This window comes from Fusarium musae, chromosome 4 (genome assembly GCF_019915245.1).
Source record: "Fusarium musae strain F31 chromosome 4, whole genome shotgun sequence".
Lineage (NCBI taxonomy): Eukaryota > Fungi > Ascomycota > Sordariomycetes > Hypocreales > Nectriaceae > Fusarium > Fusarium musae.
In genome coordinates, this window is record NC_058390.1 from 1212550 (window position 1) to 1226861 (window position 14312).

The following is a 14312-nucleotide window of genomic DNA, read 5'->3' on the forward strand; positions in this document are numbered from 1 at the left end:
GTGCGCCTGCATGGGGACCCGACAAGCCAAGCCCAGACCCGAAATCTGCTAAAGACACACTAAGCTTTAGTGGCTGCAGGGTTGTCCTCGGGCAACTTGCAGGGCGTTCATCCGCTGAAGTTACAGCACTGACTTTCCCATCTCGTCAGTTACACAAGCCAGTCGGGTCGCGTGCTGGAATAATGTGACAACAGAAGAAATACGATCATGCTGTACAGAGTAGGCGCGGGAGCATATGAGTACATACTTCAACGGGGTGATGGCAAAAGCGAGAGGGTCATGATCTGAGGTGTCCATTAAAGACCTCATTCCCACTCATGCACCTCGAAAATACAAAAAAGCCGCGTGGCGCTGCAAGGTTTTGGGAGGACTTTTGAGAAACGATGAGATAACGAGCTTGCGCAACGCGCGTAAGCATCACTAAAAACACTCACGACATGATTGTTGGAGTAGAACAGCACACGACACTGTAGCAAATCACTTTTCGACATCAGACCTCAGCTTGAATGCAGACGAACGAGTACGACAGCAATGACCTCACCCCTGTAACCCCAACTTCGCCTGTCCCCCTCATTCAATGGGACCCCATGACACGCTTGGGCCAGCCAGAAACGTTGATGACGCGAGATCACGTGGCAATAGTAGAGCATCATGATTGTGTGTGGACTGTCCTCAGGGACTAAGAAAACACCAGACCTCAATACAGGGTATCAAAATAAACTATACAAAAGATATCCTAAACTGACCCTAAATCTATATCAAGTTATGTAAGTCTTTCTGTCACTTAGGATCGAGGTCCCGAGTTTTCTTTCCTCCCCTGGACTGTGTAGTAAACATTGTCTACTTGCAATGAGAGGGACCGACTGGGATAACATCAATGCACTGCCAGTCTATTATGATGTGAAAAATCTCCATCTTCCCCAGAGATAAGTTTCATCATGGCCTCTCAATCATCCACAAGCTGGCTCATCACTTCTATCATGCCCTTGAACCCCTCCATCCAAAATCACTTCCTCGTTGTTATTCAGATCATGCTGAACCCTCTGCCATCCCTTCTTCTTTCTCGACTCTCTTCCCTCAACCTCCGCACCCTTGCCCTTTGCATCAAACACAGGCTTGATCAACGCTCCCAGTAGAGGATTGCCGCTGAAGGCTCCGCCGCCTCTTCCACTTTTCTTGTTCGCCGATGTCTCTGCAAGTACGCCATTGTCGACAGGGTCCTCGTCGGACTCAGGAGTCACAGGCCTTTCGACTGCTGCCATCTTGCGAACAACCTTGCCGCCAACCACGTCAATGCTCACAACTTGCTTTCGCTTCTCGTAGTCTGGCCGCGCGTTCCACTCCATTTCTCGAAGCACTTTCTGCTGGCGTTTCAATTCTCTTGCTCTCTCCTCAGGAGTTGCCCACATGCTGCCTGTTCCTGTAAGCGCTCCACCAACATCAAAATCAGCAGCCTCATCGCGGACTGTCGTTCGCCTGGCATTTTGTGCTTGGAAATTGAGAAGCTTGTCGCGATGCGCACGAGCCTTGGCTTCAGCGTCGCTTAGTGAAGCGCCGTCGTTGCCGCGTGGTTGAGTAAACGGCGCTGGGGTCTTGGCAACGTCAGCACGACGGTTGGCGTCTCGGTTAGCTGCCATTCGCTCGCGGCCTCGCTCTTCCTTGAGCTCCCGGACCATGGCTTGGACATCATCTGGCGTCAACAAAGGGCTGCCGCAGAATGTGCAAGGTCCAAGACCTTCCTTCATGCATATCACCTTGCCGCATGAGAGACAATTTGGCGCAGCGCCTTGAAGCGGGTGCCGTGTAGCGACACAATTGCACTTCCTAGACTTGGAATTCTCCAGTGTAGGATTTGTTGAGATTTCCAGCGCCCTGATAGCAGCGTCGAGATCAGAAATGGCAGTCGAAGCTCCAGCCATCGGCATGCCTCCAGCTATAGATATCTTTGTGCTCGGAGCTGGCTTTGGCGTAGAACTCCGTGATACAGGCGTAGATTTAGGCTTAGGTTTCGATGGTCCTTCCCCTATCAAATAACCAGCTGAGGCATGCTGCTTAGGTGGAGGCTTTGCGGCAGGCTTAGGGTCTGGTTTCGGAGTGTTCGATCGGGATGCATTGTTGCTGCTGGGTGCGCTCGAGCGCTGAGGGATGTAGTCAAGGCTCAGATCCTTTTTACTGTAAGTTGTACCCGCAGGTGCAGCATAGTCGTTGACTTGTCTTGCCTGCGGTGTGTGAATATTTGCCTTCTTCTTTTTTGGTTGCCGTTTCGTCTTGGGTACGGCGTCGATATTCTGTGATTGGGGTTCTGGCGGTGCAGCGGCATTGGAGTACGGTGAGGTCCCGGGCGCTGAAGTTTGCCGTCGGGCGTTAAACGACGATATAAACTCGATGGCCTGTGGAGAGTCTCCTAGGAGGTTTCCAAAATGCTCTGCAGCCTCTGTTGTGGAGAGAGTCGAGGCATAACCTAGTACTTGCTTAAGCTCCTCGTCGGGAAGCGGTAACAGCTGCGACAGCTGTGCGATCGACATGGCTCGTTGTTCTCGTGGAAAAAGGGTTCCTGAAAGATTTCTGGATGTTCAATGTGGCTAAGCGACTGGGCTTTTTTTTTTTTCGTTGACAGTGAAGAATGAAAGTTGTTAAAAATGGAATGTTGACGTCGCTGAAGAAGATAGCTTGAAGCTCCCCCACCAAACTTCATAGCCCCTCCAAAGGTTTAAGAGCGTTCTGTTTGCTGACTCACACGCCGACTTTTGCCCTTCAATCCCTCCATATCGACAGATTTCCATTGCATAGCAAACCAACAGCCTTCGTCCCTTTGACATCTGCCTCCAATCAAAGCTTTGCCTTGGAAATATGTAACTTTCTAGTCAACTTTGACTGGTTTTGGCAGTTGTTCGGCTGGCTGAACCAGCTAAGAAATAATTTCACCATGAATGCAACAGGGTATTTGTGCTCGGCTCTTTTGTCGTATGCCGTACACGTGCAGCTGTTTTATGTTTCTTTCCGAGGCACCCGTAGAAATCTGATATATGAGCCATCATGTGGTTCTGCAAGCGTAAAGCCATTGATCCGCTTTATGCTGGATGTTCACGGGGCATGGATCCATAAGTCCAGCAATTCGGTGTAAGTCGAAGAAGCTTCTTACAGTGTCGGATGAATGGATAAGTGAATGATGTGGAAGCGAGCCAACCAGGCAGCCAGGATGCTCAACTAATGCAGTCTCAGTCTGCTTGATTTACTGACATATTCCACCTACGATCTAGTGATCAGATGGCCTAGACAATGTGGTGTTCAGCGCAACACTTTTGAGACTTGAAATCTCCTCAGAGCATATATGAGCCATCGGGTATTTTAAAATTGAGAGATTCACTAGATGATCATAACAGGTATTTGATCATGTAAGAGGTTCTTATCCTGTCTGGCGTGTCTTCTCAACAATCGAAATTCCGAGCCTCCTCCGCTCCGGCCCCTCAGCTCGATACGCTAAACCCGAAATGACATAATATGCCTTGAATTGCGTCGCACTGGAGCTTCCCCATCCTCCTCCTTCCGGTTCTCCCTCCCCGTATTTAAAGTGCTCATCGCCAACCTCTTCTTCTTTTCCACCCGCATCCCGTCCTCTTTTACCCTTTTCTCCAATTGAAGAGTTAATCAATCGCAAAAATGTTCGCCGCATCCCGTATCCAGCGCCGTGCTTTCTCGGCCACCGCCCGTGACGTAAGTTAATGCCCTCACTCATGAGCGCACCGATTTGTGTCTTTTGTGGTTTTTTTCCTCTTCACCGATCGACACCGGCCCGGCTGTTGAGGAGCCATCATGAGATCAAATTTGAGTTTCAGAGCAGCTGAAACCGTTTCAATGCTTCCAACAAGTACTAACATGCCTTCTATAGCTCTCCAAGGTCACCGTTCTCGGTGCTGCCGGTGGCATTGGCCAGCCTCTCTCTCTTCTCCTCAAGATGAACCCCCGCGTCACTGACCTCGCTCTCTACGATATCCGTGGCGGACCCGGTACGTAACGACATCACTAGATGCTCTCGGTCGAGGTCAAAGGCAATTGCGAATTGGCATAAATGAGAATCGAGCGACGGTCATGCTGATCATGCTCGCTGTAACTCAATTCGCCTTTGTTGCCACCTCGCCAGATCTGGACCACCAGCTAACAAGTGAAATGCAGGTGTTGCTGCTGACATCTCCCACGTCAACACCAAGTCCACCGTCAAAGGCTACGAGCCCAACGCTGCCGGCCTCAAGGAGGCTCTCTCCGGTGCCGAGGTTGTCCTCATTCCCGCTGGTGTTCCCCGCAAGCCCGGTATGACCCGTGACGATCTCTTCAACACCAACGCCTCCATCGTCCGCGACCTCGCCAAGGCCGCCGCTCAGGCTGCTCCCAAGGCCAAGCTCCTGATCATCTCCAACCCCGTCAACTCTACTGTCCCCATCGTCAAGGAGGTTTTCAAGGCCGAGGGTGTCTACAACCCCAAGACCCTCTTCGGTGTTACCACCCTCGATGTTGTCCGTGCCTCCCGATTCGTTTCCGAGATCAAGGGCACCGACCCCAAGGACGAGAACATCACCGTTGTCGGAGGCCACTCCGGTGTCACCATCGTCCCTCTCTTCTCTCAGTCCAACCACCCCGACCTCTCTTCCAACGCTGAGCTCGTCAAGCGTGTCCAATTCGGTGGTGATGAGGTTGTCAAGGCCAAGGATGGTGCTGGCTCTGCCACTCTTTCCATGGCCATGGCTGGTGCCCGCATGGCTGACTCCATCCTCCGCGCTGTCCAGGGCGAGAAGGGTGTCATTGAGCCCTCTTTCGTCGAGTCCCCTCTCTACAAGGACCAGGGTATCGAGTTCTTCAGCTCCAAGGTTGAGCTCGGCCCCGAGGGTGTTGAGAAGATTCACCCTCTCGGCAAGCTCGATGCCAACGAGGAGAAGCTCGTTGACGCTGCTCTCGTCGACCTCAAGAAGAACATCGAGAAGGGCGTTGCCTTCGTTGCCTCCAACCCTCCCAAATAAATGATCTCTGGGCCCGCTTCGAGCTTTTAGAGAACAACCTAGCTTAAAAGAACTGGGTGTTGTGGCGAAAAGGGGAAAAAGGATAGAGATAAACTCTCAGTACGGATGTCTTTCGTGTGAGGATCGGGAATAAGAGCCGGGGTGTATGAGCGATTGATATACCCATGCTTTCTTTCCTACTGTTCTACCACCTCTATAGACTTGGAAATCCGGTCTGTGTCTGTACTATAGCAATGAATGAAAAAAAATACCCCAAGATTTTGTTAGTGACTGAATTTGACCAGCAAGTGAATGTTGATACTACAATCAGAGGTACTCCGTAGTCGTCTGGACACAGCGTTACAATCAATCTGGCCTTTGCCAAACAAATGGTAGGTCACTTTGGGCCTTGATAGCAAATAAAAAATAGGTTATGTTCATAATCAAGTCTACTCACCAATAGTATACACCGTCAAATTAGCAGGCTCCTATCTTCTCCAGCCTACCCATACCTGATAATTGCCTCCTGTCTATGATAGTACGCTTAGTCTAAAGCCTCCCATGAGATCTAAACCAAAATCTCAATCATCTCATTATGATCGAGTAAGACTATTGAGTCCTTCCAGTTCGCCACTCCTCAATCTTTCTTCGTCGCTCCTCGACCTTGCGCTCAAACTCAGCAACCTTCTCGAGTCTCTTTTGCTCCTCTTCCTCGTCCTTCTTCTTCTGGGCGGCGGCGCGGCGAACAGCCTCCCTCTCCAGCTGCTCAGGTCGTCGCTCGGCAATATCGCGGGGTCGGTAATCACTGAAGAACTTCTTCAGGGTGACCTCGATAAGCCAGCAAGCACCGTAGTCGATGACCATGACGGCGGTCATGTTGGTTTTGAACTCGTCCGAGAAAGGAACAAGCTTCATACCCTCGTTGATGTCGGGGAAAAGCTCGAGAGCGCAGGCAAAAGCCAGTCCGGAGACACCGACGATACCGTAGAACATACCCTTGTTCTCGGAGAGAGACTCACGGAAGGGACGGCCTTGATAGTTGATGGCGAAGGTAGAGATTTGCTGAATAAGCTGGAGAAGGTAGACGGCAGAGTTGAGCAGAGATGGAGCAAATTCAGCCTCGAGATCAACATCCTCAGAGCGACTATAAAATGTTAGCTATCATATCAGGACCATGAAGTATGCAGTATTAACTTACGGAGCAAGTCTATCGCAGAGTCGGGCGATGTAGATCAGAGTGACGATGTGAACAGCAAACTGTCCCAGAATAGAGCCGATGATGTAAACGTTGAAGATGTTGGGCTGAGGACGTTCCTTGCTGAGGCCCTCGACGACACGAGCGCGAGAAATGCTGAGGAAGCAAACCGACATGAGCATACCACTGATGGTATACTGTGTGTCACCAAACTTGATACCCTCAAGATACAAGACGGACAAGGAGTAGGCGGTAATAAGACAGTTGAGAGCGAGAATCTTGTACATCTGGATAGTGGCGACGAGAGTGCAACGACCCTGGCGGATGATATTGGGGACAGCAACGACGTTTCGGAGTTTGGATGTGAAAGGAGCAGCAACTGAGGCATCGCCGAGCTTGAGAGTAGGAGGCTCGTCATCGCCCAATTCAGCCTCCATCATACCAGACGCAAGCTTGTCAGCGAAACCGGCGGCCTTCTTAGCAGCCTCTCCTTGGCGGTTAGCGTGAGGACCAGCATCCATAAGAGCCTGAGCGCCAGGAGAAGTGATGGTTTCGAAATCGAAGCCCTGCGACTTGGCGTATTCCTCGGGGGTAACATTCTTCTTCTGAGCTTCACGCTCGATAGCCTTCTGAAACTGAGGGTTCTGAGGTCCAGGGGGGTACAAGTGGGCAATCATAGCTGGGACAGGAGGATTTGGCTGGTTGAAACGCTTCATGAGGTCACATTGCTTCTGATACATCTCCTTCATCTTAGTGTTGCGGGAATGTTCGGCAATACGGGTGAGATCTTCAGGTGTTCCGTTCAACAAAGCAATACCAATGTGAGCCTGCTTCAAAGCACCAACATCGTTGGTACCGTCACCAGCCATCAGAGTGTAGTAACCCATATCCTTGAGACCAAGGAGAATATCCTCCTTTTGCTTAGGGGAAACACGAGCGTAGACCCAGGTATGACGCAAAATCTCATTCCAGGCGACTTGTCCCTTGAACTTGGCAAGAGCGTAACCAGTAACGCAGATATCCTTGGAGCGAATGATCTCGGGGTCAATGGGCTTTGTATGGTCGACCGTGATGCTGACCTTATCATCAACACTCTTCCAGACGAGCTTGTCACCGTTGGAATTATCTTCGGGGGCATCAAGGATGAGGACGTCACGATCAACGATCTCAACCTCACGAGCGACATGGACGGCGGTAAGGGGGTTATCTCCAGTAATCATGACAACGCGATGGCTGCTCTCGTTCAACATCTGGACAGCCTCCTTGGCATCATCCTTAAGCGGGCAGTGCAAAACGAGGAAACCGGCGAAGGTCAAGTCAGACTCAACCTTCTCTCGCTTCAGATCATTGATTTTTCCAGAACCAAGCTCAGTATCGATGGTCAGCTGCTTGTAAGCGAGAGCCAGAACACGAGAACCCTTGCGAGTGAAGTACTTGTAAGTCTCTTCGTAGTCATCGGGGATCACCTTGAGCATCTTCTGGATGGTCTCGGGCGCACCCTTGACACCAGCGAAAGTACCCTTGATCTTGTGTCCGGTCTTGATATCGTTTCCGTGAACCATAGCAACAGAACTTTGACGCTTGAGGGCAGACGAGAACTGGAATCGACGCTTGATCTGAACGGTACCATGTGTACTGCCAGCCTTGTTAGTGCTCATAAGGGTATCGTTGCGACCAAGAGTCCAGCCAAGTGAAGTCAGAGTAGCCTTCTCCATAGGGTCACCAACGATGTCTCCCTCGTCAAGCTTGACAAGGGCGTGGGCTGTGGCAAGAACCAGCTTAGTCTCGAGAGAAGCCTCTGTGACAGCAGTCATGGTAGAGTGCGCACCATCCTCCTCCTTGGTATCCTTGATCTCATCTTCATGCCCAAGAGCCAGCCCAGCGATACCCTCAACGACGAGATCCTCGCCAGTCAGGGTACCTGTCTTGTCAAAGCAGGCCACATCAACACGACCAGCGAAGGGAATTCGGAAGGGCTCAGTACAGAAGATAGCCAGCTTAGCCAGAGCTGCCAAACTGGTGTTGACGGCAAGACTAAGCTCCATGGGGAGCTCAGGGGGAACGACACTGGTAACAATCAAGACACAGTCGAGCATGAGCTTAGAGCGCTTGCGGTCCTTGCGAACACCCTCGTCCCAAACATACCAAGCGGCAGCAATGGCGAAAATCAGAAGGAACAGGATGAAGAAGAGAGCCTCGGCGTTGTTGGCAGATACTCGTTCAGTGGAGTAGATCATAGTTCGAACCAGGTTACCCTGAGAAGTCTCGAAACCAGTCTTCATGACGATGGCCATAGCACCGTTATCTGGGGGAGGTGGAACACCAGAGGAAAGCTTAGGCTTCTCCTGGTCAGGGTTTCCGTGCGTGATCTGGAGAACCTTGGTACCACCCCACAAGAAAGCGTTCTTATCGAGACCTTCAGCGTCCAGAGGAACATCGGAGGGTCGAAGTTGGATAGAGTCCTTGAGGAGAGGAGTACTCTCGCCGGAAAGCATAGCCTCGTTGACAATGGCGGTACCCTCGACCAAGAGCATATCACAAGCAACACCACTATCCTCCTTGGTTCGGTTGACAGAGGCGAGGTCGCCAGGGAGAAGCTCGTCACTTTGTACCTCGATCCACTTGCCCAGACGGAACACCCACATATCGTAGGGCTTGATGCTCATGCCACGGAACTCGTTCAGGGTGCGCTGACGCTGCCAGACGACAGTACTCTCGAACACGACAAGCATGAAGAGAGTAAAGAGCGAATAATACCAGTACTCATCAAGCATCCAAAGTCCGACACAGAATATCTGGAAGACGAAGAATGGGGCGACTGCGTGCTCCTTGAAGAGCTCGGTGAAAGTGGGCACCGGAATATCAAAAGCATTCTTGCCATAGTGCTGCTCAATTCGCGACAACTCGGTCTGGGTTTGGATACCCTTGGAAGTCTGGAAGTGGCCGATAGAAGGCTTGGGCTCGACATCGATATCGTACTTGAGGGTTGTGAAAGACTTGGTAGTGGGATCGTAGAGGAAGCGTCGCTTCTGGAAGAGAAACGAAGTGTTAAGCTTGCCACCAGCCTGCAACGACGGTGTTAGTAATTTGAGCTGTTTCTGAATATCAAAATCTCCCCACCTTATCGCGAAGAAGCTTGCAAATCTCGGCGGAACCGGCGTTTGCGATGGGAATGACCTTGATCAACTCCGCATCCTCGACATCCTTAGCCTTGGAGGCCTTGAATTTGCCCTCAAGATCAACACTCCAATGTGTGCTGAGCCAGACGAGAGACTGCAGAGTGATAATGGTTCCAACCCAGACGACAGTCCATTCCTCGGCGCCAATGTACCTTTCGTAGAGCTCGGGGCTCAAGTAGAATGCGAAGAAGATGGGCCAGATAATAGTAAAGGGCCAGATGTATGCGTGGAAATGGAATGACAACGGGCGCAGCAGCTCGGCGTGCTTGATCTGCGGGTTGTCGACGAGGGGTGCCATGATGGGCGAAAGGGGTCGAGATAGGCGTATCTCGATCTGAGGGTATTTTCGAGTTTGAGCTATATCATTAGATGAAAATGTTTGACTCTTTTCGAGTGTTTGCGGTTGTCTGCCCGCGAGTGGCTAAATTTCCCAATTTCTTGGTTGCAACCTGCAAGTCGCGATCTGTACTTTTCGTCGAGGTAATCGATGGGTTTGGCCCACGCCACGCTTAGTACGGTATGGACCGGCGTCCCGGAGCTTGTCATCCACCGATAGCGTCACGTGACACCTGACGGCCCGCCATCTGCTTCCAAAAATCTCCATTGTCTTCTCAATAACAGCTGCCTAAGCACATTCTCAGCGGGAGAGTTAATTTAGGCTTAATACGGTTCAGGAGGCGAATGAGAAACCAATGTTTTCGGGGAAGCAGGAACAGTGACTGAACCCCTCATTGGAGCATCAGAGGACAGCCCAGTATGTAAGAGGGAAGACACTTAAAGAAATGTCTCAGACCCAAACCTGTGTCAAGGTACCATTTTCTATCTCCCAGATCTGATCTGATCAAATCATTTGCTAATAGTACCCAATAACTACAATTTAGCGAGCGCTACTGGCATCCATGACATTTCTTCGGTAGAGTAAGCTTGTCTAAACGAGAAACCTTACGAACCAGCCAATCATGTAAGCGATCTCTGGCATCTTCCAGCATCAGCCTAATATGTATTGTGAATTCATTTTGCTCGTGTTAAATCACTCGGGTCAATGGTTCCGATGGGTGATGTTATTTCTCTATTGCCGACATTAGACAGGCAACATGAGTTGATCTTGTTCGTACCCCTCACAGTAGCTCAACCTTCGGCCTCGGGTATATTAAGTAGATTAGATATGTGTATAAAGGCCTAAGTAACCGTAAATGTTCTCTTCGGCCAAAGAGACAACTCACGTTCACGATTATTACGTACCTCCTCGTTCGTTATGCCTGTTCAATATGATACTGAATTCGCTGAGGCGCTGGCCCTTATCAAATCCGGCCGCCCTCCAGCCCCCCCTGAGACAGCCCTCGAAATGCGTCACAACAACCACGCTCTGTTTCTAAAAGTGTTTCTCAAGCCACCCTCTCCTGATATCGTTGAACAGACAGACTATACGGTTGAGAGCTATGATGGCGTAGGGATACTCCTTCGCCGGTATGCAACACCAAAGGTCCTGAGAGCGAAAGAACCACAACCCGCAATTCTTGTGATTCATGGCGGTGGCTTTGTTTCGGGCACTGTGGAAATATGCGGAGGAACCAATGCCGCTATGGCGCTCGAAATTGAAAGACCAGTGTTCGCGGTTGACTATCGCCTTGCACCTGAGCATCCCTATCCTACAGCTGTGGAGGATAGCTTTGCGAGTCTCAAGTACCTTATAGATCACGCAAAAGAGCTAAATATCGACCCATCCCGGATATGCGTCAAAGGGAATAGTGCCGGCGGAGGCATAGCTGTCGGAACTGTACTCATGGCTAGGGATAGGGAGCTCGATCCACCGGTTGCAAAGCTAATGGCCATATACCCTGAACTGGACGACAGGACCTGCCATCCTCCTGATACCGAGTTTCTGAAACTCGCTACTTGGACCGCACAACACAATCAGCTCGCATGGAAGGCTTATGTTGGCGAAGATAAGGCTGGGAAGCCAGACGCAGATGTTTCACCATATGCAGCACCAGCGAGGGCTCAGAACTACAAGGGGCTCCCATCTACATACGTGGACGTTGGAACTCTCGACTTATTCAGGGATGAAGATCTAGAGTTTGTGAAAAGACTGTTGGAAAACAATGTCGAGGTCGAGTTTCACCTCTGGCCTGGAGTGCCGCACGTATTTGAGTTCCTTGCGCCTGGTACAAGATGGCATCAGCGTGCTAAAGAAGCACAAAACGACGCCTTAAGAAGGGTTTGAGTTAATATTGAGCCAAATCATATAGAGAGAATAAAAGGCTGCTTCAATTATGTCAAGTCCAGCCATATAGTCTAACCAGTACGCGTTAACATCAGTGTTTCCCTAGAAAGCTAATAAGAAGCTCTGATATCTTCTCTGGTTGATCCTCAGGAGAGAAATGGCCAGCGTCCTCCACAATTATCAGTTCTGACCCAGGAACAGCATCGTGAAGCTTGTAAGCCCAATCAACCACCTGCCAGGCATCATCGGCACCCCAGATTAACTGCACAGGTAGTTTCTTGAGTTCACCAAGACGAGGCGCCACTTCTAACGTGTGCTTCGGATCATAGTGTCGAACTTGATGCTCAAACAGACTCGGTTGACCAATGGGACCCGAGATATAGTCCAGATATGTATTGAGACTTGACTTCTCAAGCTTGTCGGGATTCTTGACGGCGGACAACAGCCATTCTCTGAAGTGTGCTCGGTGTTGGTCACTGTCTGTCTTGATCAGTGCTTCAAGGCCATTCCGCATTTGCTGTTTGGTCCGCTTTGAGGGGTAGCTATCGAAGCTTACGACGTCGATAAGAGTTAGAGATAAAACTCTTTCGGGTGAGAACACAGAGAAGCGCTGTGCGATACCACCCCCGATATCATGGGCAATGATATGAGTCTTCTCTAAACCCCAAAGGTCCAAAAGGCCCTCTAAAATTGCGACTTGGCCTGTCATTGAAGTGTCGACAGCCGAGTCCCATGGGCGTTCAGAAAGGCCGAAGCCAAGAAGGTCAAAGACGTGGACCTTGTAGCCACCATCGACGAGCTTTGGTACAATGTTGCGCCAAATGAGGGATGAGGACGGTGTTCCATGGATAAGGACGACTGGGTTTCCAGTGCCGTAAACACCATAAGCGACACGGCTTCCCTTGATCAGGGCGTTCTCTGTGACGATTGGTTTCACCATTGTGGTTCTTGAATGCGCATGCTTCAAAGAGCGATCCAAAGGCCCTATCTTGGGTACTTATAGAAATACATTAATAATGCAGAGTATGTCGTCCGAAGGGCGCAACTGGAGACAGATGACAGATGTGATGGAGCCGGCACACAACCCTTCCAGCTAGACATCATAGGTGAAAAAAAAAACCGAAAGCTCTAGGAACTCATTCTTTGTCCGACGATAGCCCTGCGTCTCGTTCAATGAAGCGCGCTTTGACCCCTATCAGCATTGACAAGAAATACGACCGATTCTTGTCTTCGGGAGGCACGTCGACCTCGATTTTAAACTCCTTCACCAAGGCAGGGACGACCTTGAAGACTACCAGCTCTGCTAAATGTCGTCCTGGACATGATCTGGAGCCGCCGCCCCAGCTGAGGTTGACACGTTCCATTGTACGTGCTGCGTCGGGATCTGCAGTTGACCAACGGGCTGGGTTGAACATATCCGAATCTGAACCAAAGATCTCTGGGTTGCGATGCAGAGCTACTGGGTTACAACCCACAGTTGTGTTTGGTGAGAAATAGTAGCCATGAAGATGAAGGCCTTCTGAGGGGACCTTGCGCGGCAATGACATGCTGATGACGGGATACAGCCGCTTGGCTTCCTTGATGAGTGATTGCGTCTCTGATAAGCGAGTTGCAGTGGAGTATTCAGCGGGATTACTTGCTCCAAGGATCTCTTGAAATACTTGTGCTTGAACATCATCGTTTGAGCCTAGTAGCGCAAAGATCGAGGTAAGTGTTGATGCCATGGTCTCATGCCCAGCACCGAAGTTGGTCACAGCCATCTTGCGAAGGTAAAGTTCTGTAAAGTTAGGTTTCTCTTTATGTAGCTGGATCAAATCCGCTAGGAGATCTTTGCGATCATCTTTATTGAGCTTGGATTTCGTGGCTGCGTTCACACGTCTTGAGACTCTTTTGCCGACATCCTACGCTGATCAGCACCGCAACACTTTACAATACCGTCGAAGTTATCTCACCGGAAAGAATGGCCTGAAGTCCTTTGGCGGTTGGAAGTTTATGCCCCAGACAGTACTGAAGAGTCGCCCGATTGACTTGTGTAAGAACTCCAGCTTAGCAGCCATTGGGAACAAACCAAAGACACTCTTTCGTCTCCAGCCATGGTATGCGTGAGCACCAGAACCATTATCAGTGCCGTTCTTTAGCATTCCTGGCGACCAGGATAGCACGATCGCACCAAGGCATTCGACGGCGATGATGTGCATCCACTCGTTGAGTTCAACCTGAGCACCGTTCAATGTCTTTAGCTTGGCGATACAGCGTGCAAGAACCTCATCAATTGCAGCTTCATACTGTATCAGATTGGAAGTCTGATACACAGGCCCAATGAGTCGGCGTTGAAGGCGGTAGCGTCTCGCATCTCGCTCTGACAGAAGATCGAGATTATCTTGGAATTCGGGGTTGAGATGCCAGTCGATGTGAGGCTTGCTCAAGGCAGTTGCCACTATACATGGATGTCAGTTCCCGCCTTGCTATTTCATGTGAACAATTTGGTATTACAGTAAAAGTCGGACTTTTCATAGCCACTCCCACTACCTGATGAAACTGTCAGTTGACAGTTGTGTATGAGGTGAGAAACGAACTGTAAATGGCATGGAAAGCCTCTTTGCTATTGAACCATACTTCATTAGGACCAACACGCACAACAGGTCCGTATTTTCCATGAAGTGTCTTCCCAAGATATGCCATGCGCCCCATTCGAGCATTATATGCATGCCAGAAGCTTGAAA

The 14312-nt window shown here is 50.3% G+C and overlaps 6 protein-coding genes across 6 annotated transcripts; 2 read left to right on the top strand and 4 right to left on the bottom strand.

The window, feature by feature from the left end:
- Positions 1–950: 950 nt before the first annotated feature.
- On the bottom strand, positions 951–2525 carry J7337_005322 (uncharacterized protein; the record flags this gene model as incomplete). Its single annotated transcript, XM_044823003.1, has 1 exon — positions 951–2525. One exon carries the CDS (start codon positions 2523–2525, stop codon positions 951–953), a length of 1575 nt encoding a protein of 524 aa, XP_044681494.1.
- Positions 2526–3660: 1135 nt separating this feature from the next.
- Positions 3661–5012, top strand: MDH1 (Malate dehydrogenase, cytoplasmic; the record flags this gene model as incomplete). The annotated part of the gene is made up of 3 exons (XM_044823004.1): positions 3661–3714; positions 3890–4007; positions 4174–5012. The coding sequence occupies 3 exons, from the start codon at positions 3661–3663 to the stop codon at positions 5010–5012; spliced, it is 1011 nt and encodes a 336-aa protein (XP_044681495.1).
- Positions 5013–5600: 588 nt separating this feature from the next.
- On the bottom strand, positions 5601–9663 carry J7337_005324 (uncharacterized protein; the record flags this gene model as incomplete). The annotated part of the gene is made up of 3 exons (XM_044823005.1): positions 5601–6135; positions 6190–9251; positions 9307–9663. 3 exons carry the CDS (start codon positions 9661–9663, stop codon positions 5601–5603), a joined length of 3954 nt encoding a protein of 1317 aa, XP_044681496.1.
- A 957-nt stretch (positions 9664–10620) lies between these two features.
- J7337_005325 (uncharacterized protein) lies at positions 10621–11589 on the top strand (the record flags this gene model as incomplete). The annotated part of the gene is made up of 1 exon (XM_044823006.1): positions 10621–11589. One exon carries the CDS (start codon positions 10621–10623, stop codon positions 11587–11589), a length of 969 nt encoding a protein of 322 aa, XP_044681497.1.
- A 91-nt stretch (positions 11590–11680) lies between these two features.
- Positions 11681–12529, bottom strand: J7337_005326 (uncharacterized protein; the record flags this gene model as incomplete). Its single annotated transcript, XM_044823007.1, has 1 exon — positions 11681–12529. The coding sequence occupies one exon, from the start codon at positions 12527–12529 to the stop codon at positions 11681–11683; it is 849 nt and encodes a 282-aa protein (XP_044681498.1).
- Positions 12530–12725: 196 nt separating this feature from the next.
- Positions 12726–14280, bottom strand: J7337_005327 (uncharacterized protein; the record flags this gene model as incomplete). The annotated part of the gene is made up of 3 exons (XM_044823008.1): positions 12726–13490; positions 13542–14026; positions 14166–14280. The coding sequence occupies 3 exons, from the start codon at positions 14278–14280 to the stop codon at positions 12726–12728; spliced, it is 1365 nt and encodes a 454-aa protein (XP_044681499.1).
- Between the last annotated feature and the right edge of the window lie 32 nt (positions 14281–14312).